General features: G+C 43.7%; 1 protein-coding gene across 1 annotated transcript; it reads right to left on the bottom strand.

Moving 5' to 3' along the window:
- Positions 1–37: 37 nt before the first annotated feature.
- Positions 38–24707, bottom strand: LOC118401893 (transmembrane 9 superfamily member 3-like). The gene is made up of 15 exons (XM_035799567.2): positions 24438–24707; positions 20946–21141; positions 20624–20746; positions 18963–19123; positions 18678–18755; positions 18119–18250; positions 17795–17961; positions 17594–17688; positions 16798–16928; positions 11932–12071; positions 11521–11589; positions 3729–3875; positions 3248–3331; positions 1363–1439; positions 38–1218 (listed from the first exon to the last, which is right to left on the bottom strand). Exons 1-15 carry the CDS (start codon positions 24690–24692, stop codon positions 1151–1153), a joined length of 1923 nt encoding a protein of 640 aa, XP_035655460.1. The 5' UTR covers positions 24693–24707; the 3' UTR covers positions 38–1150.
- Between the last annotated feature and the right edge of the window lie 221 nt (positions 24708–24928).

Raw genomic sequence — 24928 nt, 5'->3', positions numbered from 1 at the left:
TTAATGTCATTCCTTTCTGCAAGCAGCCAGCACAAAGTCAGCGACCAACTTTTTTTATTATTGCTACAACCAGGGAAAGTGAGAAACTGCCAACAAAAAAAAAAGCAGAATTTGATGAGCATATGGTTTGATGGAAACGTCATGCAATTTCAGGCAAGATGTAACAGCGCCACCCCAAGCACCAAACCAAAGAGACAAAACTAAATATATTTTTTGCTTATAACTGAATCATTTGTAAAAAAAAAAATAATAAAAACTTGTAAATCTGTACAACCAAAATACATTTGGGATCTACATCTAAAGTTACATTACGGTTATATACACTTTTCCCCCTATCCATATTATCTTTCACAAGTAGTCTTCATTCAAACCCTACCATTAAGAAAACATAGCCTAAACAGGAAATTGGATCACAGCAAACATCCATTTAAAACAATATGTCATTTATAATGTGACTCAAAACCAACTGTTGATCACACCTTCCTTTCCTGAATGTTTTTTTTCTTCTCCATATGTACAGCAAACAAATTTCTTGGGTGGCTGGTTGTAAAACTACTGCATTTGGAAATTAGAATTGTCCAAATATGGGAATGGTGCCAACTCAGGTAAGTTAGTATAACATCCAGTTATTGTATGTAAAAATTGTCTAGTGTAGCTGGTAAAAATTGAATGTAGAAGCCAGAATAAAATAATATTTCATCCAGAGTGACTCAGGAATACAACAGAATCAGGTCATAGCATGAACAAACCCAACTCTTCAATATTCTAATACAATAGAACAAAGGCTTTCAATATGGCCTCTTCACTGAAGAGAGCTAGACTATTCCATCAATAAAGATCTTTATGTTCTCTGGTGACGGGTGGGACTGAATTGGAAAGGGGAAGCCATGTTACATTTTGAACAGCTGCTTCAGAACATTGATTGAAAGGAATTGATAAAAACAGAACTGATGTTAATGTTTTCTTTTTCCTGCAGTTTTTTGCTCTAGCACACTCTTTTGCAACATTGAAATTAATTCAGAAAAAGGGAAAAACTACATTTGTACAAATTGGAGATGCCACAATCTCTTTTTGCAAAAGAAACGACTTGTGCCCGCTTCTGTTGGAGAGCTTCAGCTGATCCTTGGATCCCTTGCTGCTTGCGACTGTCCTAGTCAATTTTCACATTTGTGTAGATCTTCCTCACGAAGGCACTTGTTCCCACATACCCAACGGCTCCTACAAAATAAATATATTACAAGATGATTATTGACAACGCATGCTTTGCACTCGTTTGAGCATTTAAAAAATATGTTTACGGAATAACTCTGTCACAATACTTTGATCAAAACAGATGCTGTGAATAAGAGAAGTTGAACCTACCACACATGATTCCCAGAGACGTACTGAATACTGCCATGTAGCCAAAGTAAAAGGACGTCTGGAACAGACCATACATCCTGAAACAGAGTGGGACAAAACAACTGTCAGCAGGCAGTGGTAGAAAAAAGTACTCAATTGTCATACTTGAGTAAAAGTAAAGATATCTTAATAGAAAATCACTAAAGTAAAAGTCAACGGGTATAATACTAAAGTCTAAAAGTATTTGGTTTTAAATATACGCAAGTATCAAAAGTAAAAGTTTAAACCATTTCAAATGGCATTTTTTATTGACGGATAGACAGGGGCACACTCCAACACCCAGACAATTTACAAATTAAGCATGTGTGTTTAGTGAGTCTGCCAGAGCAGAGGCAGTAGGGATGTTCTCTTGATAAGTATGAAAATGACAATTTCTGTCAAAATGTAACAAGTACATTTGGGTGTCCGGGACAATGGAGTAAAAAGCACATTTTCTTTTTTAGCTTGTTTTAGCTGATTTCATGGGCCTATAGATGAGTACCTTCCATTTAGGACTAATTTTTATTGGCAACTTCTAGAACCAAATTTATTGTACTGATCAACATTTGCATAGAACAAGGAATCTCTTTTCAAAATGTGTGTGCCGTTTAAGAAATAATGATGTTATTCGCGAGGCAGAATGTGGCTGTAGAATCTGACTTTGTGGCTATGGAATCTAGACGGGAAGCAAAGGAAGACAAGTTCATTTGTTTTTGGTGGCGAGGCAGGGAGATGAAGTGAATTAATAGTTTGATTAGTCAGCTTTGAAATCAGCATTTTTGCATATCAAACAAAGTACTAGGGTAGTGCATCCAGCTGAAAGTTAGCCTACAATTGAAAGCTGGATGCCATCTGTTTTCGCTTGCATTAAGTGTTTTAGCCTGTATAGACATTGTTTTGCGAAGTGACGAACAGTTTCAACATTTCTACATACCGTGTTGCATTATTAAATTGTGTTAACTTCTTTGCAGCATGAGGAGAGCTGGGGAGCTAATTAAAGCCCAGAGATCTCTAACAATGAGTGAGTAGGTGGAGCAAGCACTATGTTCTTCACGCTATAAAGGGCCTGCAGTGATAAGATTTGATCCTGTCAATCATGTGTGGCCTGAAGGACTTTTTTTTTGTATAGGAAAAGTACCGAAGTTTCAGTATACCGTGGAGAGAAATTTAGCAAATTTTAATGATACGAGTGAAAGTGACTAACAACAAGGAACTCCCGGGTGTACTGCAGCGCCAGCTGTGCCACCAGAGACTGGGTTCGCGCCCAGGCTCTGTCGTAACCGGCCGCGACTGGGAGGTCCGTGGTGAAACGCACAATTGGCCCAGCGTCGTCCGGGTTAGGGAGGGTTTGGCCGGTAGGGATGTCCATGTCTCATCGCGCACCAGCGACTCCAGCGACGCCGGGCGCAGTGCACACTAACCAAGGTTGCCAGGTGCACAGTGTTTCCTCCGACACATTGGTGCGGCTGACTTCCGGGTTGGATGCGCGCTGTGTTAAGAAGCAGTGCGGCTTGTGTATCGGAGGACGCATGACTTTCAACCTTCGTCTCTCCCGAGACGTTATGGGAGTTGTATCGATGAGACAAGATAGTAGCTACTAAATACCACGAAATTGGGGAGAAAAAAAGTGACTAACAAAATCAATGGGGGTCCCCCCTATTCGATGCAAACTGGTGAGGGCCCCAAAATGTAAAACAATTAAATTGCATTTGTACATTTTTAATACTTGTATTCATGTTAGTAAACGAATAACAACCTTCCCCTATCTATGACAGAATGCACTGGGGCTAGTCTTTACGGTCAACATATTATTTACTTCAGTTGTGTACAATGTGTTTTAAATAAGAAAATGGATTTTGGAACTCACTTTGTTTTGAAGAAATAGTAGTAAAAGGAGTACATGTAAACATAAACCGCAGTGGATGCAGCAGAGAGAAAGCTTGTCCATTGCCTGAGTGGAGAAAAAAATAATTTAATTGAAAAGCACAGATACAACATCCTCAGGCTGGTTATTACTGTGTTACAGTAACTCTGGTGTCAAGGTTTTCCTGAATTTAGCTGTGTTATAGTCCTAAAGCTGGCCATGTTTAATATCCATTAAATTGTTGGGAACATATAGTATACGACTTTCTTTTTAAAGTTTACCATCCCGTTAGTCAGCACCTAAAACTTTGGGGTGTGCGTCAGCTCATGCTTTTTAATCGTTTTAAAGCTAGCCATGTAATTATATACTTACTTAGGTCTAATCACACAGTGGTGTATAAGGGCTCCACAAGGTCCCTCATTTAATTAATGTCTCTACGATTACATAATTCAAGTAAATACATTGCTGGTTATCTTTTACTCACCATCTGTAGTCCTCAGCATTGAGGAGGAAGTAAGTACAAACAATGGTGACACACACAGTGACAATGCAGAGGATAACCAGGACCAGCATCATGAACCCGTACACGTAGTAGATCTTGTAGGCCCAAAATGAAGTGAAAATGAAGTACCTGCAAAATAAGCAAACGACGCATTTCCACTTCCAGCTACGCACAGGTATTATTTGGTGAATTATCGACCTGCTAAATGCTGATATGCAGTGCAGTCGGAAAGTATTCAGACCCCTAGACTTTCCACTTTGTTACGCTAGCCTTATTCTAAAATGTAATTGTTCTTCCCCCCCCTCATCAACATCGACAATACCCCATAATGACAAAGCAAAAACATGTTTAGAAATGTATACAAAATAAACTGAAATATTTTATTTACATAAGTATTCAGACCCTTTACTCAGCACTTTGAAGTACCATTGGCAGCGATTACAGCCTCAAGTCGTCTTGGGTATGACACTACAAGCTTCGCACACCTGTATTTGGGGACTCTCTCCCATTCTTCTCAGCAGAACCTCTCAAGATCGTTCAGGTTGGCTGCACAGCTATTCTCAATTCTCTTCAGAGATGTTCGGTCTGGTTCACCTCCCTGACCAAGCTCCTTCTCCCCGATTGTTCAGTTTGGCCAGGCGGCCAGCTCTAGGAAGAGTCTTGGGGGTTCCAAAATTCTTCCATTTATGAATGGAGGCCACTGTGTTCTTGGGAATCTTTAATGCTGCAGAAATGTTTTGGTACCCTTCCCTAGATCTGTGCCTCGGCACAATCCTGTCTCGGAGCTCTACGGACAATTCCTTCGACCTCATGGCTTGATTTTTGCTCTGATACTGTCAACTGTGGGTCCTTATATAGACAGGTGCACATGTTCAAACAGTTGAATTTAGCACAAGGGGACTCCAATCAAGTTGTAGAAAAATATCAAGGATGATCAATGGAAACCGGATGAACCGGAGTTAAATTTTGAGTCTCTTAGCAAAGGGTCTGAATACTTTTTTTGGTTGCATGTCTAAACCTGTTTTTGCTTTGTCATTATGGGGTAGTGTGTGTAGATTGAGTATTTTTTATTTTATTTAATCAATTTTGGAATAAAGCTGTAACTATCTAGATCAGTGGTCACCAACCTTTTGACTCAAGTGATCTTAACTCTACCCGTCAGATTTTTTTTTCTTCTTCAAACATGACTTATGCAACATCAACCAATTAAAAACAGTTCTGTAGCATTGAGGTTTGTGCAATAGTCCATAAGCCCAATACATCATTGCATATTGGCTACGCTTGAATTGCCCTGCCAATGTTGTTCTTCACAGACCATTTTGAAATTCAATTTCAAAATTGTAGGTATATGATCACACTGGTTGTATTGCCTGTGAGGCACAGGTGAGTGAGTGCTTGTTTTGTTTTACTGGGCTGATTGGCCTGCATCTGATGGTCAGTCTGAGGGGAGGGAGCAGCAGTTCGTGAGCAGCTGCCCCTCACCCAACTCACCGTCCCTCAAGAAGGGTGCAATTGCGGCCTGCAATTCAGAGCATTCCTGCATTTGCAGGGATCCCTCTATATACTTCTATTGGTCCATTTTTAAGTTAGGACTGGCGGAAGCGCTCCAGTAAAGTAGGTGGCGTTAATGCACAATAACGTTGAAGCAAGCTGCCGATAAACCTCACAGAAGGGGCAACAACGGTAGCTAGCTAGCCATACAACGGTAGAGTGTCCTTCAACTAGCAAGCTAGTTAGCATACGGCGTCGCCCTAGCCTCCCCTCTGCTGTGCTATTGGAGCAACCGGCAGCCATTGTTCCCCGCCTGTTGGGCACGGTTTTATTCGGTACACAGCAGGCGGGAGCGACACAGTGTGCTAGTTAATTAGCAAGCTAGCATACAGCGTCGTTAGCTAACACAGGGTGTCGTTGTTGTCCCAGCCTCTCGCCTGCTGTGCTATCGGGGCAACCGGCAGCCAGTGTCCCCCACCTGCCCAACACGGTTTTCCGCAGTTCTGTTAACAATGAGGGCAGGCGGGAGTGAAGGACACAAGTCTACCGGTGTTTACAAAAATATCATAGAAGCATCAAATTTAAAAAGGGCAAATTCTCTAAAGCCCAAAAAGTAGGCTACTATGTCATATCGTGAAATGTGCATTCAAATATTTTAACCTGGCCAAATTATTAGATTATATTTTTTGTTGTTGCCAGATTTAAACGCTCTCCCCACTGTTTATGCGCAGTGAGGATTCACCCTCTAGAGAATTATTTTGTAAATCTGCAAAAAGAAATTGTATATATATATATATATATATATATATATATATATATATATATATATACACACACACCTATATACAGTGCCTTGCGAAAGTATTCGGCCCCCTTGAACTTTGCGACCTTTGTCACATTTAGGCTTCAAACATAAAGATATAAAACTATTTTTTTGTGAAGAATCAACAAGTGGGACACAATCATGAAGTGGAACAACATTTATTGGATATTTCAAACTTTTTTAACAAATCAAAAACTGAAAAATTGGGCGTGCAAAATTATTCAGCCCCTTTACTTTCAGTGCAGCAAACTCTCTCCAGAAGTTCAGTGAGGATCTCTGAATGATCCAATGTTGACCTAAATGACTAATGATGATAAATACAATCCACCTGTGTGTAATCAAGTCTCCGTATAAATGCACCTGCACTGTGATAGTTTCAGAGGTCCGTTAAAAGCGCAGAGAGCATCATGAAGAACAAGGAACACACCAGGCAGGTCCGAGATACTGTTGTGAAGAAGTTTAAAGCCGGATTTGGATACAAAAAGATTTCCCAAGCTTTTAACATCCCAAGGAGCACTGTGCAAGCAATAATATTGAAATGGGAGTATCAGACCACTGCAAATCTACCAAGACCTGGCCGTCCCTCTAAACTTTCAGCTCATACAAGGAGAAGACTGATCAGAGATGCAGCCAAGAGGCCCATGATCACTCTGGATGAACTGCAGAGATCTACAGCTGAGGTGGGACACTGTCCATAGGACAACAATCAGTCGTATATTGCACAAATCTGGCCTTTATGGAAGAGTGGCAAGAAGAAAGCCATTTCTTAAAGATATCCATAAAAAGTGTTGTTTAAAGTTTGCCACAAGCCACCTGGGAGACACACCAAACATGTGGAAGAAGGTGCTCTGGTCAGATGAAACCAAAATTTAACTTTTTGGCAACAATGCAAAACGTTATGTTTTGCGTAAAAGCAACACAGCTCATCACCCTGAATACCCTATCCCCAACTGTCAAACATGGTGGTGGCAGCATCATGGTTTGGGCCTGCTTTTCTTCAACAGGGACAGGGAAGATGGTTAAAATTGATGGGAAGATGGATGGAGCCAAATACAGGACCATTCTGGAAGAAAACCTGATGGAGTCTGCAAAAGACCTGAGACTGGGACGGAGATTTGTCTTCCAACAAGACAATGATCCAAAACAAAGCAAAATCTACAATGGAATGGTTCAAAAATAAACATATCCAGGTGTTAGAATGTCAAAGTCCAGACCTGAATCCAATCGAGAATCTGTGGAAAGAACTGAAAGCTGCTGTTCACAAATGCTCTCCATCGACCTCACTGAGCTCAAGCTGTTTTGCAAGAAGGAATGGGAAAATTTCAGTCTCTCGATGTGCAAAACTGATAGACATACCCCAAGCGACTTACAGCTGTAATCGCAGCAAAAGGTGGCGCTACAAAGTATTAACTTAAGGGGGCTGAATAATTATGCACGCCCAATTTCAGTTTTTGATTTGTTAAAAAAAAGTTTGAAATATCCAATAAATGTCGTTCCACTTCATGATTGTGTCCCACTTGTTGATTCTTCACAAAAAAATAGTTTTATATCTTTATGTTTGAAGCCTGAAATGTGGCAAAAGGTCACAAAGTTCAAGGGGGCCGAATACTTTCGCAAGGCACTGTATATAAAATAATTGATTTGACCTCAAAGCAGTAGTAGCTGAATGCAAATCAGGGAGCCAAATGAATGTCTTTCAACAATGCGATTCGGTTCTGACTTTATAGGCACTGTCACCAAAGAGATCAGTTCAAAAAGAGCCGTTCATTCGTAAACTACCCTTCACTAGTGAGTGGAAGAAGGGAGAACGCACATTTTATGGCGTATAAAAAAAACAAGTGTTGAAAGTGACGAACAACAACTTAAATATGAACTTCCTCAAAAATATGTATTTGTTCAATCTCTCTAGTCATGGTTTCAAAGTCTTGAAATTTTATATAAACTTTGCTGTGAGTGCAGTCTACAGTGCAAGGAAACAAAGGTTATGTGAGCTATTTTGATCACTCCGCAGAGGAGGGATACATCTGAGGTGAGGATTTACAGATTTACTCCCGTGTCCACCTGTGTCACGGCTGGGGTCCGCCCCTATATAAAAAGACCATGGCCTCGACACACGTTCTCTACATCATTTGAGGCGCCTCTAGCGCCATAGAGGATTGGAGTGATCCAAATAGCTCACATAACCATATGTAACCTTTTATGTTTCACTATATTGGATCACTCCAATATATTGGTATACCCGTACCAGAGTAGTCGGTGCTTGAGGGACCTGGCCAGCCAGCGGTGAAGTCCCAGCGCGGGACTGCGACTCAGGGGCACAGTCCCCGGAAGGGGAGGCGACCACCAGGACCGCTGAACCAACTGCTGAGGGAGGTGCCACATTCACCTAATAGTACCTAGCAAAGGTGCAAAAGGAAGCCCAGCTGGCCGCAGCACAGATATCAGCGAGGGGCACACCTCTCACAGTAGAGCCCAGGATGCAGCCACACCTCATTAAATGTGCCACCACAGATCCCAGCACTGGCCCGCCAGCCAGGCGGCATGCTGTCGTAATCATTTCCATGATCCAGTGAGAGCCTCTGCTTTGATGAAGTCCTGGGGGTTGGGCTCTCACCATAGACAAAGAGCTGGTCTGTTGTTCTCACTGACCATGTCCGCTCCACACAGGCAGCCAGTGCCCTCACAGGGCACAGTATGCCGCAGAGTGGTAAGCAGACAGGATAGAAGGGATGTTCACATGCCTGTCTGACAGAACCTTCGGGAGGAATTAAGGGTTGGGGCAGAGAGATAGTCCTCCCCCCGGGGTCCATCCAGTAGCACTCAGAACTTAACGAAAGAGCATGGAGCTCACCCACCCTCTTCATGGAAGTAATCGCTACCAAAAAAGCCACCTTCATAGAGGTGTTTCAGGGAGGCAGACTCCAACCGTTCGAAAGGCTGCTTTGCCAAAGCTGCCAAGACGACATCCCAGCTTGCCATTGAGCAGGTCCTAGCTGAACGCAGGTGACGAAACCCCTTCATAAACCTGGAGACCAATAGATGGCGCTCCACTGGCCTGTCCATCCACCTCACATGGCAGGCAGATATAACAGCCAAATACCCTCTCGGTGAGGCTGGCAAGTCCTCATCCAAGCGAGACTGCAGGTATTGGAGGACATACTGCATGACACGGGCACAACCTCAATACCAGTGCACCAAGAGCAAAATAACCGCCAGCGCAACTGGTATGCCACGGTTGTAGACAACACCCTTGTGCTCTGCATGGTGTTCATTACACCCTCCTGTGGTCCTAACATGTACCATTGGTGCCGTTCAGTAGCCAAGCCAAAAGACTGAGGTGGTTCGGCCTCAGATGTCACAGAGTACAGCAGGTCCAGTCTCAGGGGAAGTTACCAAGATGTCCCAGACAACAGCAGAAAGCCGAACCAGGGTCATCTGGGCCAGTGTGGGGCCACCAGAAGCAGACGATGCTCTGCCAACCTGGTCCTGTCCAGCACAGCCTGGATCAGGGGGAATGCGTAAAGCTCTAGCCAATTGTGATCCAGAGCATCCAAGCCCAGAGGCCCTGGTGTGCATTGTCCAGGGAGGCAACACGTCCACCTGCACCCTCCCGAACTTGTCCTACAGGTGCTGCACCACCTGGGGATGTAGGCTCCAGTCCCAAGGTGGCGGGCCCTCCCCCGAGAGCATATCCCCTGCCACATTCAGGATGCCAGGTAAGTGTGCTGCGTGTAGAGACGCTAGACGTCCCTGAGCCCAGAGGAGCTACCGTGCCATAAAATTGAGGCGGTACGACCTCAGTCCACCCTGATGGTTGATGTAAGCCACCACTGTGGTGTTTTCCGTTCTCACCAGGACATGTTGGGCCAGCAGTACAGCTCGGGGCTCTAGTGTATTGATGTGCCTGCCGCTCCAAGTGGGTAGCCAACAGCCGCTGGCCGACCTGCCCTTGGTCATACCCCCCCAGCCAAACTGGGAGGCATCTGTGCCGACTAGCTCCCGGCGGCACATCCTCAGCATCTCCACCCCACCTGAGAGAAAAGAGTGACTACACCACCTCAACAATGCCCTGAGCGATCACCCGCAGCTGGGAGGTAACCTCCTGTGCCATTGCCCATCTGTTGGAGCGGGCCACATCCCTCTGGAGCAGGGAAAGCAGGCGAGACACCTCCATCGCTTCCCGGAGGAGCTCCTCTGTGCCCCCTGCAGCTGGGGAAACAGTCTGCAGGAAGGCCTGGTAAGGCAGCCAAGAGAGCAGAGGGACCCATAGGTGGCTTTCAAGTCCGCATCAAATACTCTGGGGGGGTCCCGGCTTCAGTCGCGGGTCCGCCCTATAATTTCCTGGTCCGGGAGGACCATGGCAACTATCATGGTGTCCATGGCCCGAGGCAGAGTGACTCTGCGCCCGCCACATAACTACATGGTCCAGTCTCTGCTTTGAGTCGGAAGAGCCCCTTGGCAGAGGCCCAGCTCTCCGGCAACATGTCACAGGACTCAGCAGAGCTGGGGACAGATGGAGATTCATCACTGTCCACCAGTTTGATGCCCAGTGTAGTGGCTACCCGAGTGAGTAGGCCCCTCATAGTCTCTCGAGCTCTGGGGGAGATGAAGCCCCACCACCGGCTTCGGATGGCCTTTCAGCCGTGCTCACAGTGGTGAACAGTGCCAGCATTGTCCCCCAGGAACAGCCCATTACTGGCCAACAGGGAACAGCTATCGTCGCAGTCGAAGCTATCAACCTCCATTCAAGGTGGTCTTCATTGACTGCATTGAAGCAAGCTCCTCTAATCTCAAAGTCTGGGGTTATGCCTCGTAAGAATACAAACAACTGCGCCGTGTCACGTGCATCACTGCTCTCATCCAGGGCCAAGGAGAAATAGGTGAAATCCTTTACCTGGTCTTTCAACTGTTGTTCCATATTCTCTGCGATGTCCTCAACATGCAGTGTCGCTGTTTGTCTTGACAGGGAAACATTTTCAAACAGCTCTTTGTCAGGTCAAAGTATTGCTTCAGAGTTAATTAAACATTCTTTAATGAATTCGCCCTCAGCGAATGGCTTGCTATGTTTAGCAATTTTGTGGGACAGTGCATAGCTAGCGCTCGCAATTCCGCAATTTGCTGAATGCAGTTTTGTGAAAAGCCCTGGCTGCTTTTGCAACTGAGAAAAACTCTTGATGCACCTGCCCTCTGCTCAGAAGACATATTCCTATATTTCTCTGCATGCTTCGTCTGGAAGTGTTTTGGACAAGTTGCTCTCTGCACACAGCTTTTCCTGATACCTACGGCTGGATCGCCGTACATTCATCGAAAAACAAATAATTAAAATAGGAACTCAAGGCTTTATCGTTGGGTTTTCATAGAAATGTTTGGTGATAGACAAGGATTGCCTTGGAGATCGACCGGTTGGTGAGAACTGATCTAGATTATAGTGTAGTGAGGTTAATGTGAGGTAGGACTTACATTTCAATGAAAATGGAACCGAATGGAAGGATGCCTCCCAGACAAACAATGACAGCTGGCTCCATGAACCTGGAAAATGTTATACATTTACAATCAACTCACAATACAGACAGTGTCACCAATAGTTCACCAATCAATCAGAGCTATGCAACTCCAGGCCTCAGCACAGTTTTCATTCCTCTGTTAATCCAGGACTGGTTTCAACCTGGGAATGTAGGTATAGACTCTTTGGCCAATCAGACATTTATTGAACTATCAACGAGAAAATAAACTTAACAGTACAGTGGCTCTCAAGTAGCAAACATTTCAGCACTGGGAGCTTAATAAACAATGAATGTAAAATACAAAATGGCACACATACATTGCTTTTAGTGAGTCGTGCTGTTCAAATAAGATCATAGTCATAGATACCATTTCTTCTCAGGGATTGGCCGCGGCACTGCATTGACTCGACACGGAAAGTTGGGCTGGCCAGAGAGGTTTCTTCCCAGAATGGTCCCCACAAGGTTGAGTGGCAGGATAACAAACAAACAAATGCAGCAAACAGCCACCTGAAAACAACATGGAATGGTAGAATCCATGAGATGACTCATGAGAGAGCAGACTATATTTAAGCAATAAGGCCTGGGGGGGTGGCATATTGGCCATTAGGCTGATTGGCTGTAATGTGGGTGGTTCGAGCCCTGAATGCTGATTGGCTGACAGATGTGTTATATCAGACCGAATACCACGGTTATGACAAAACATTTATTTTTCCATTGGTAACCAGTTTGTAATAGCAATAAGGCACCTCGGGGTTTGTGATATGGCCAATATACCACAGCTAAGGGGTGTGTCCAGGCACTCCACATTGCAATGTGCATAAGAACAGCTCTTAGCTGTGGTGTATTGGCCATATAGCACACCCCCTCGGGCCTTATTGCTTAAATATACCACAGCTAAGAGCGGTTCTTAATCACAACCGAGTTCCTGGATACAGCCCTTAGCCGTGGGATATTGGCCATATACCACAAACCCTAGAGGTGCCTTATTGCTATTATAAATTGGTTACCAATTAACAGAATTTCTGGGGACCCCATTTTTTGCTAGAATTTCTGCCAAACCCACCCCACATCTAATGATACAATCTTTTAAACACTATTTTTATATCAACAAATAACTAATTCAGTACATGTTGATCTCTCATTTCAAAATGTAAATTAACCAAATTAAATTGAGTAAATTAACCATTTACTCAATAAAATAGTCATTTTCTAATTACATTTCTGAATAACACTTGTATGTTGTCCCATACAACACAATTAATTAATTCATTTTTATTATTATTTATTTTCTCTTCTTGGGCCTCTATAACTATATCTATTGTTTTTTTTGTTGTTGTGTGATTTCGATTAATCCCCTCTACCACACGGAACCCCACTAATCTACTGACGGAACGCAGGAGGTGGCTGATAACAGACCTCCATCCTATGCTAGCTTGCTACCGATGGCCTGGCTAGCTGTCTGAAATCGCCGTGACCCCCAACCAGCCTCTACTCACTGGATGGAGCCTTTTTTCACTCGACTAAGCATGCCTCTCCTTAATGTCAATATGCCTTGTCCATTGCTGTTCTGGTTAGTGTTTGTTGGCTTGTTTCACTGTAGAGCCTCTAGTCCTGCTCACTGTCCCTTATCCAACCTATTGGTTCCACCACCCACACATGCGATGACATCTCCTGGTTTCAATGATGTTTCTAGAGACAATATCTCTCTCTTCATCACTCAATACCTAGGTTTACCTCCACTGTATTCACATCCTACCATACCTTTGTCTGTACATTATACCTTGATGCTATTTTATCGCCCCCAGAAACCTCCTTTTACTCTCTGTTCCAGATGGTCGAGACGACCAATTCTTATTGCTTTTAGCCGCACCCTTATTCTACTCCTCCTCTGTTCCTCTGGCGATGTAGAGGTGAATCCAGGCCCTGCAGTGCCTAGCTCCACTCCTATTCCCCAGGCGCTCTCTTTTGACGACTTCTGTAACCGTAATAGCCTTGGTTTCATGCATGTTAACATTAGAAGCCTCCTCCCTAAGTTCGTTCTATTCACTGCTTTTAGCACACTCTGCCAACCCGGATGTTCTAGCTGTGTCTGAATCCTGGCTTAGGAAGACCACCAAAAATTCTGACATTTTAATTCCAAACTACAACATTTTCAGACAAGATAGAACTGCCAAAGGGGGCGGTGTTGCAATCTACTGCAAAGATAGCAGGACAGAACTCTGCAGGCTATCCAGGTCTGTACCCAAACAATTTGAACTGATACTTTTAAAAAATCCACCTCTCTAAAAACAAGTCTCTCACCATTGCCGCCTGCTATAGACCACCCTCTGCCCCCAGCTGTGCTCTGGACACCATATGTGAACTGATTGCCCCCCCATCTATCTTCAGAGCTCGTGCTGCTAGGCGACCTAAACTGGAACATGCTTAACACCCCAGCCATCCTACAATCTAAACTTGATTCCCTCAATCTCACACAAATTATCAATTAACCTACCAGGTACCTCCCCAAAGCCTTAAACACGGGCACCCTCATAGATATCATCCTAACCAACTTGCCCTCTAAATACACCTCTACTGTCTTCAACCAAGATCTCAACGATCACTGCCTCATTTCCTGCATCCGTAATGGGTCAGCGGTCAAACGACCTCCACTCATCACTGTCAGACGCTCCCTGAAACACTTCAGCGAGCAGGCCTTTCTAATCGACCTGGCCGGGGTATCCTGGAAGGATATTGATCTCATCCCGTCAGTAGAGGATGCCTGGATTTTTTTTTTTAAATGCCTTCCTAACCATCTTAAATAAACAAGCCCCATTCAAGAAATTTAGAACCAGGAACAGATATAGCCCTTGGTTAAGGGCAGTCAGGTCTGGGGAGAACCAACACAAAAATATCTGCATTAGCATTCTGCATTAGCATCGAACAGCCCCCGTGATATGCAGCTGTTCAGGGAAGCTAGAAACCATTATACACAGGCAGCTAGAAAAGCCAAGGCTAGCTTTCTCAAGCAGAAATTTGCTTCCTGCAACACTAACTCAAAAAAGTTCTGGGACACTGTAAAGTCCATGGAGAATAAGAACACCTCCCAGCTGCCCACTGCACTGAAGATAGGAAACACTGTCACCACTGATAAATCCACCATAATTGAGAATTTCAATAAGCATTTTTCTACGGCTGGCCATGCTTTCCACCTGGCTACTCCTACCCCGGTCAACAGCACTGCAGCCCCCACAGCAACTCGCCCAAGCCTTCCCCATTTCTCCTTCTCCCAAATCCGTTCAGCTGATGTTCTGAAAGAGCTGCAAAATCTGGACCCCTACAAATCAGCCGGGCTAGACAATCTGGACCCTTTCTTTTAAAATGATCTGCCGAAATTGTTGCCATCCCTATTACTAGCCTGTTCAACCTCTCGTGTCGTCTGAGATTCCCAAAGATTGGAAAGCAGCTGCGGTCATCCCCCTTGACCCAAACTGCTACAGACCTATAGCTATCCTACCATGCCTTTCTAAGGTCTTCGAAAGCCAAGTCAACAAACAGATTACCGACCATTTCGAATCTCACCATACCTTCTCTGCTATGCAATCTGGTTTCAGAGCTGGTCATGGGTGCACCTCAGCCACGCTCAAGGTCCTAAACGATATCTTAACCGCCATCGATAAGAAACATTACTATGCAGCCGTATTCATTGATCTGGCCAAGGCTTTCGACTCTGTCAACCACCACATCCTCATCGGCAGACTCGACAGCCTTGGTTTCGCAAATGATTGCCTCGCCTGGTTCACCAACTACTTCTCTGATAGAGTTCAGTGTGTCAAATCGGAGGGTCTGCTGTCCGGACCTCTGGCAGTCTCTATGGGGGTGCCACAGGGTTCAATTCTTGGACCGACTCTCTTCTCTGTATACATCAATGAGGTTGTTCTTGCTGCTGGTGAGTCTCTGATCCACCTCTACGTAGACGACACCATTCTGTATACTTCCGGCCCTTCTTTGGACACTGTTAACAACCCTCCAGGCAAGCTTCAATGCCATACAACTCTCCTTCCGTGGCCTCCAATTGCTCTTAAATAGAAGTAAAACTAAATGCATGCTCATCAACTGATCGCTACCTGCACCTACCCGCCTGTCCAACATCACTACTCTGGACGGCTCAGACTTAGAATACGTGGACAACTACAAATACTTAGGTGTCTGGTTAGACTAAACTCTCCTTCCAGACCCATATAAAACATCTCCAATCCAAAGTAAAATCTAGAATTGGCTTCCTATTTCGCAACAAAGCATCCTTCACTCATGCTGCCAAACATACCCTTGTAAAACTGACCATCCTACCAATCCTCGACTTTGGCGATGTCATTTACAAAATAGCCTCCAATACCCTACTCAACAAATTGGATGCAGTCTATCACAGTGCAATCCGTTTTGTCACCAAAGCCCCATATACTACCCACCATTGCGACCTGTACGCTCTCGTTGGCTGGCCCTCGCTTCATACTCGTCGCCAAACCCACTGGCTCCATGTCATCTACAAGACCCTGCTAGGTAAAGTCCCCCCTTATCTCAGCTCGCTGGTCACCATAGCATCTCCCACCCGTAGCACACGCTCCAGCAGGTATATCTCTCTAGTCACCCCCAAAACCAATTTTTTCTTTGGCCGCCTCTCCTTCCAGTTCTCTGCTGCCAATGACTAGAACGAACTACAAAAATCTCTGAAGCTGGAATCACTCATCCCCCTCACTAGCTTTAAGCACCAACTGTCAGAGCAGCTCACAGATTACTGCACCTGTACATAGCCCACCTATAATTTAGCCCAAACAACTACCTCTTTCCCTACCCTATTTAATTTATTTATTTTTGCTCCTTTGCACCCCATTATTTTTATTTCTACTTTTGCACATTCTTCCTTTGCAAATCAGTGTTTTACTTGCTATATTGTATTTACTTTGCCACCATGGCCTTTTTTCCCCCTTTACCTCCCTTATCTCACCTCATTTGCTCACATCGTATATAGACTTGTTTATACTGTATTATTGACTGTGTTTGTTTGTTTTACTCCATGTGTAACTCTGTGTCGTTGTATGTGTCGAACTGCTTTGCTTTATCTTGGCCAGGTTGCAATTGTAAATGAGAACTTGTTCTCAACTTGCCTACCTGGTTAAATAAAAGGTGAAATAAATAAATAAAATTTAAAAATCTGTTCTCTCTAATATTTTGAATACCACTGCTCTAAACTCACCATTGTGCCAAAAGGGATGGCTCTGGAGGCATGGTAGTACATGGCGATGAAGTTGATGAAGAAGGCTGTCCCACACACCATGGCAGGGATCAGGAAGGCCCCGATAAACATCTGTTTAATCCATCGTCTGCCTATAGGATCGAATATAAAAATCAGTTATCATAAGGGTGCACATTATGAGTGAATGACAATCTACCATACCATGTGAAAGAGAGGGACACGGCTCTATGTAATGTATTGGTCTGTGACTCACTGACACCGCCCCTGATTAGAGGGGAATAATGCAGCCCAAGAGTTAACACACACACACACACACACACACACACACAGGAACTTTTAAATCACACTCAAGAGAATATGAACACGGGTATGGTTTCTGTGTTCACACATCCCATGCACATATGTCCACCCACACTCACAGACTGGAATAACACCATTCAGGTACTGGCAATATTTACTTATGGGTCAGGCTGGAGCATGGGTCAGGCTGGCTAGCCAATCAGGACCTGGAGACACTGCATAGCTAGAGCGCGCACAGTAGTGAGACGCATGGCTATTGTCCGATTGGCTAAAGCCATGAGCTGGAAGAGATATTGATCTCTCATGTGAGGCATAGGCATCAACCGCAGCATTCTACACAAAGTACCACAAACAGCGTTTTGACCACCCAGGCTCCATGTTCAGAAAATGTCATGGTGACAATATGTGTGCAAAACTTCCCTTGCAAAGTGCAGTAATAATTCAGGTGTGATGTGTAGGAATGGAGTTTCTATTTTTAAGACAAACCCTGACATACCTCCTTGTTTTGCATACAAACTTCCGCCAAAATAGCCATTGACAGGAGAGGTGGCAGCATACACAAAGATGGCTGTGCTCAGCATGGATCCTCTCCTGCAGAGACAAACGGGAAGCCGCAGTGCGCATGAACACACCCACGTTAGACCGCAATGAAGAAACACTCCATTAGGTTATCTGCGGGGAGGTGCTCATCACTCACTCGGTGTACAGATCCTCAATCATGGCCACGACGATGACGATGAACGAGACCGAGAAGATCTGGCATCCAGAGCCAATAAGAGAGGAGAAGATCATTGGGTGGCTGGACGGCCGGAACACGTCTCCATGGACCTGCTTCCACCCATACTCATCCCCCAGGTCCCTGTCCTGCAGCAGGGAGAGGCGTCAAAGGTCCAGGGGTACATTAAGACAAAGGACATACAGCTAGCCAAAATCATACGAAGCCCTGGGCCTAAACTAATAAAGCAAAATCTTAAGTGCATGATGTTCAATGTGATTTGCTACCACGGCTATGAAACGTTACCATGTCGTCCATTTCCTCCTCTTTGCTGTATCTAGCATAGTCCTTCCTTAGAGTTCTCATCAGGATCATGGACACCAGGCCAACCAAGAAGATAACCATCATGAAGGAATTGAAGATGGAAAACCAGTGAATCTAGAGAAAACATACTTTTTTTTTATTACCACAGGGAATGTCACATCCCTAGATTCCAGAACATGACATCCTTGAATCCCAGAAAATGTTGAAGCTGCAATATGTAACATTCTGGGTGACCCGATAAAATTCACATAGAAATATTAGTTATAGAGCAGTCACTCATTGAAATAAAGTCTAAGAAGCAGTATATATGTTCTCTGTGTGCCATTTATATGCTTCCCGTCTGTTTAGATGGCACAATGATTCTCTACACTATACTTGCTTGTTTGGGTCACAAACTGAAATTAGGCAAACTATTAGAATTTTAGCAGCCAGGAAATGGCGGAGCCATTTCCACATACTGCATCTTTAAAACAGGTTGATCACCGGGTACTGTAGAGTGTAGTGCAAAATTGCATTGCTCATCTTAAAAGATTAAACTTACTCTGTGTTGGAAAAAAGATGGATCAAGATACTTGTCAAATCGGTCTTCAAACTTCACATCTGACTTCTTCCACTTTACCTGTGGTAAAAGACGATTCACATCATTCCTTTGCCAAATGAGCCACGTTTGGATGCTGATGTAGGGGACTTAACTTTATATAAAACAATATAAAGCTTGGTGTAGTAAATTTAAACATCACACCTCCAAAATACATATTCAACCCTGTGTATACTAGAACAATCAAGTCCCATTTCCCATCTCTATAAAGCAATTGCAAATACTTACTGAGTACGACATTGCAATTCGTGTGTTAGGCACAAGCTTGACTTTGCCTTCACTTGTCAGGTTGACATCAACAATTCGGTTGCCATTGAAGCCGATCTCCAATTTCTTGTAAGTCCACAGATAATGATCCTCTCCGTTTTCATCTGCCTCGCCAACAATTCCTAGAATATAGAGAGATTAGTACGATGAGTGCACTGCCACCAGAAATTTACTGCCAACATGGCAAGTTTGGTGTGGAATGCAGTAACCAGATATATATATTAGGAACATCTTCCTAATATTGCATTGCACCCCCCCGTCCCAGCCACAATTAGTCAGGGGTTGGACAGTACAAAGTGTCAAAAGCGTTCCACAGGGTTGCTGGCACCTGTGGAAGCATGTTGCCTCCAATGCTTCCCACAGTTGTGTCAAGTTGTCGATGTCCTTTGGGTGGTGGACCATGCTTCATACACACGGGAAACTGTTGAACGTGAAAAATTTACAAACTGATACGCCTTAAATCTTTTGTCTTGCCCATTCACCCTCTGAATAGCACACATACACAATCCATGTCGTGGAGGGGCGGCGGGGAGGCAGGGTAGCCTAGTGGTTAGAGTGTTGGACTAGTAACCGGAAGGTTGCAAGTTCAAACCCCAATGCTGCTGTCCCCAGAACTGGATAATTATTCAATGATTGACATTTTTGACTAATCTTCCTCTTATTTGGCCTAGGCTTCTGTTTTATACGATGTAGGTAGGTTATAGCCTACATTGCGAATAATAGGCTATGGAAATAGGCCTACTCTTCCATAAGCTTTGCTCAGCTTTAAGTTCTTTTCACTTCCAATTGGACTTTTCCATCTTGATATTGTTCGCTCGATTTCACTAGTTGTCATTCAAAATAAAACTGGCCGAAAATGGCCTATAGACCGACTTTCCCATTTGAAAGCTGAAACTTTAGGACATTAAACACAAGCCTATTTGGGAAATACTCTTCATAACTAACTTGTATTAATGCTTTGATAGGCTATTTTAATTAGTAGGATTTGTCTTTTGGTCAATTGATTTGCAACAGCAAGAAAGAGAGATGCATGCATCATTTCCTTTATAGCTAATAAACTAATATTTACTGAACTGTATGTTTTTTTTAAATGACTCACCGTTTTTTTTTGTCTTGCTATGGTTTGTTCTACCCCTCTCATTATTACCTTAGGCCTATGATGGGTTCTGACTTCTAAACTTGAAATATGTTACAGAGGGAGAGAGGAATGCCGAGTTGACATTGTTAGAACATGTTAACGTTTTTAGGTCATTCAAAAACAACTTCGAACTTCCTGATATAGCCTAGAACTCCATTAGATAAATTAATTGTTTGATCATGAAGTAGCGCGGTGGGAGAAAGCCAGCATGCATAAAAACCGAAGTCATATCAACTCCATGTTTAAGACATTCCTCAATCCAAAACTGGGCCCTTTTCAACAGTAATGAACTAGGCTTTTCCATAGATAACCTTTGTCATAGTCAAACAACTTCCCATACCAACCAGTGAGGCAACAGATAAGCCCAGAAAAGTATGAATGAACATTTGGATGCCTTCATTTCAACTGCCTCAGGGGCATAACTGATTCTCCATAACTAAATGACTGGACAAGTTGCAACAGGCAGTGCAGCAGTATCACTCACCCCAGATAGGGAGGTCATCAATGTACATTTGGTACCAATAGTGGTTTTTAATGGCATATACAAAGGCATCCCGTTTGGCTTTGTCCAGCTCGATTTCACAGTATGTTGTTTGCATGACTTCATCTGTGAGAGCAAAATGACAAAAAAGTGTTTAGTATGACATAACACTACAAGACATAATGCAAGTGTAGGCTGCTTTTGGATCTAACTTCATGCTAGGAAAGAAGATAATTGACTACTCAAAAAATGCTGATCAAATAGTGACTTTGTCACTCCAGAGTCCAAGTAGTACAGTTGCCTGTGGGTGTAGATTTTTGTATACCTTTGAACTTAATGTCTAGGCCGCTGAACTCCAGCTCGACTCCTTGCAGAGCCTCTCCTAATGTCTCATGGTAGTGGCTAATGGTCTTTTTGGTGCCCACGCAGAAGGGCAGGGAGAAGTACTTGTATGTTTCTTGTCGGTTGTGGTAAGGCCCCACTGTATTCATCCATAAAACCACCTCCTCTTTATCTGTGTACTGAAAAAGGGAAGAAACACATTAAACATGCTATAACTTACTTGTTTTGCTAGTTCTCAGATGGCAGCATTTGGTATTCCATTCAAGGATATAAATTGTGCATTCAGGCAAATAATAACAAAAACAGCCAACATGTTAGTCTATTCCAAGCAGCCTCCATCTATAAAGCTTTTGGATAGCAGCTGTCTGTGGCAAAAATACATTGACAATGAGTCATAAAGTTACCGTTTTAATGATACCATGTCAAAACCAATCCACACAACATACAGGCATATGTCATCAACAACGAAATGTATATTGAACTGAATACAGGTCTTTTCAACCGGAGTGAAAACTCAAGCAAGCACCCTTGTTAGTTGTCAGCTTGACAATCATGGGCAGAAAACAATGTAGCGACAATGGGCTTTATCCATATAAAAACTCACCCGATCACATTCACACTGACAAGACAGCATTGGTAAGGATGTCTGCTTTGCGCTGGTTGTGTAGTCAGCTACTCATTCTGCACTGAGTGCGGAAGCAAAGCTTACTAGCTAGTGCTAACTGGCTACGGTACCAGTGAGGACCAAGTTGAAGCTTGCTCTTGAGAATCCAAGGCATTAACAAGGCACTGTGCCGTATGCAAAGGGTTCTCAACTATAAACAAGGATTAAATCCAATTTATACTTGATCCGAAAATGTGGTTGGAGGCTCCATATGGAGGGACGCAATTGCGGAGCTTCTGGAGACACGCAGAGGCCAAATTTAGTAACAATGCCGAGGGCTCCGTATAGCTCTGCATTGACATCATTGTTTGATGGTAGGTGGGGGCAGGAGGTTCTGTATAAACACACTCACTCCCTTAACAACAAAGCGCAAGAAGTATGAATGACCTGACTTCTGCAGAGGCCATATCACTGTAAATGCTGTACAGCCACTGCAGACGTCAAATTGACGACGCAGAGCCTTTTACCGGTAAGACCATGTGAACTACAATCCTGACGCTCTATTTTAATGTTTAGAAACGTCAATAGTCGCTTGCAAAAGGCCTACGTTTTTAACATACACTACATTGCCAAAAGTATATGGACGCCTGCTCGTCAAACGGCAGCGTAGCCTAGTGGTTAGAGCGTTGGACTAGTAACCGGAAGGTTGCGAGTTCAAACCCCCGAGCTGACAAGGTACAAATCTGTCGCTCTGCCCCTGAACAGGCAGTTAACCCACTGTTCCCAGGCCGTCATTGAAAATAAGAATGTGTTCTTAACTGACTTGCCTGGTTAAATAAAGGTAAAAAAATAAAAAACATCTCATTCCAAAATCATGGGCATTAATATGGAGTTGCCCCCCCCTTGCTGCGATAACAGCCTTCACCCTTTTGGGAAGGCTTTCCACTAGATGTTGGAACATTCCATTAAGCAACAAGAGCATTAGTACGGTATGGACCTCAGTGCACAGGGCATTGTCAGGCTGAAACAGGAAAGAGCCTTCCCCAAACTGTTGCCACAAAGTTTGAAGCACAAAAATCGTCTAGCATGTCATTGTATGCTGTAGCATTAGGATTTCCCTTCACTGGAACTAAGGGGAATAGACCTAACTATGAAAACAGCCCCAGACCATTATTCCTCCTCCAAACTTTACAGTTTGCACTACGCAGTTAGGCAGGTAGCGTTCTCCTGGCACCCCCCAAATCCAGATTCAGCAAGCTTTACACTACTCTAGCAGACTCTTGGCATTGTGCATGGTGATATTAGGCTTGTGTGCAGCTGCTCAGCCATGAAAAACCATTTCATTTAGCTCCTGACGAACAGTTATTGTGCTGACGTTGCTTCCAGAGGCAGTTTGGAACTCAGTCGTGAGTGTTGCAACCGAGGATGGACCACTTTTACAGGCTACGTGCTTCAGCACTCGGCAGTCCCGTTCTGTGAGCTTGTGTGGCCTACCACTTTACGGCTAAGCTGTTGTCACTCCTTGACATTTCCACTTCACAATAACAGCACTTACAGTTGGCCAGGGCAGCACTAGCAGGGAATAAATTTTACAAACTGACTTGTTGGAGAGGTGGCATCCTAGAACAGTGCCACATTGGAAGTCACTGAGCTCTTCAGTAAGGCCATTCTACTGCTAATGTTTGTCCATATTGATGGCATGGCTGTGTGCTCGATTTTATACACCTGTCAGCAACAGGTGTGACTGAAACAGCCAAATGGACTAATTTGTAAGGGTGTCCACATACTTTTGGCCATGTAGCAGGTTTGCACAGATCCATACTGCTGTGTGTGCCTTCAACCAACAAACTACACTTTTGCTACACTTCCCCATTACACACACGTTTTTCGGAGCAAGCTAGATAGTTGACCACCTGTATTAATTAGCTATAAGCTGTCTGTCTTCAGTAAACAATCGCCAACATGGAGATATGGCCGTGTGGGATCACAAACCCTATAAAAAAATGTTTAGTAATTTAACTTTTTGTTTTTTTGAAAATTATTTGTCACTGATATGAAATACACGTCTCTTACGTTTCCAAACCAGTACCTCAAGCGATGCGCGTTAACGTTCAGACCGAGTGTCGGGGCTATTACAGCACTCCCCCGGCCAGAAGATATGTTCATGAATAAGACGCTAAAGGTAGTCAGCATCTATGAATAGGCTAGTGTTGACGCTAGCCAACGTGCAAAGTTGAGAATTATTGTCTAGGTTGAAGCATGATCAAATCACCATATAGGTTACAGGTCAGAAATCAAGAGCAAAAGTATTTACTTCCAATTGCACTGTAAAACGCGGAATGCGATTTGCTTTGGTCTTGACCATTTGATGTCCTAGTACCTAGACAGGCCTGCCGCCTTAATAACCGGATATGCAGTCTTCGCAATGGCAACGTTAGTAAACTACCAAAAATACTTAACTAGCTAGGCATATTCCTAGAGACATTTTCCTATATGTACTTTGCAAACTAGCTAGATAAGTAGCTCAATAACCAAATATGGATGAGTGGTTATGCAAAATATTCCTACCATATGTATGCAATGAGATGTCACTGGCTAACATTAGCCAGCTAACTTCGCTAGCTAACTTTGGTCCCCTACGTTAGTTATTGTATGTATTATTTATCAACATTGAACGTTAACCTCATAACAATGAACTAGTTAGTTACATGCAACTATATTATTACTCTTATCTCGCCGAGTTAAAAAAGAATAAATAGGCTAATCGGTTGTATCATGTAGCTACTACAGCTGGCTAACAAGCCAGAACGTCCATTATTTTCACACTACACACAAGGCTACCCATTTTTATTCGACCTCTAATTATCTTACCGTGTGTTCGTGTTCATCTGCCTCAATCGGCATTAACATCTCGGCAACCGAGAGAAAGACCACCACTGCAATCTTCCACCTGGAAGACCCCATCATTTTCTGGGAAAGTTTGCAGATTTGGGATGTTAGCTCTGTTAGTGCTATCCCACCTTCTTCCTGGTTGTACGACACTGGCAGTTTTTCTGGATGCTCTCGTACGCATATGGCGTAAATTGCCTCACTCGCATCGCATTCGCTTGTGATTGATGCAGACATGTCACATGGCTTGTAATCTCAAATCAAATCGAAGACGGTGAACAATCCGTTGAATAATGGAACTCCGGTTTCTACGCTGTCTGCAACTTTCAGCCACGTCATCCGATTGTAAGTATTAGAAATGCCTCACCTTTGGGGGCATGAAACCTGGCCCACTTCTCATGTATGACTAAACTGTTGATATCTCATTTTACAGAGACAACTCATTGAACAGATCATCATTATACACTACCATT

This window comes from Oncorhynchus keta, chromosome 2 (assembly GCF_023373465.1).
Source record: "Oncorhynchus keta strain PuntledgeMale-10-30-2019 chromosome 2, Oket_V2, whole genome shotgun sequence".
In the NCBI taxonomy this organism is placed as follows: Eukaryota; Metazoa; Chordata; class Actinopteri; order Salmoniformes; family Salmonidae; genus Oncorhynchus; species Oncorhynchus keta.
This window is presented reverse-complemented; position numbering and strand designations above follow the sequence as displayed.

Coding starts and splice junctions, on each gene's coding strand:
- LOC118401893 (XM_035799567.2), bottom strand. CDS start 24,692: ATGTCTGCATCAATCACAAGCGAATGCGATGCGAGTGAGGCAATTTAC. Junction 11,590..11,931: donor CCAATCCCTGAGAAGAAATG/GTATCTATGACT, acceptor AACATTTTCCAG/GTTCATGGAGCCAGCTGTCA. Junction 1,219..1,362: donor GTCTCTGGGAATCATGTGTG/GTAGGTTCAACT, acceptor TTTATTTTGTAG/GAGCCGTTGGGTATGTGGGA.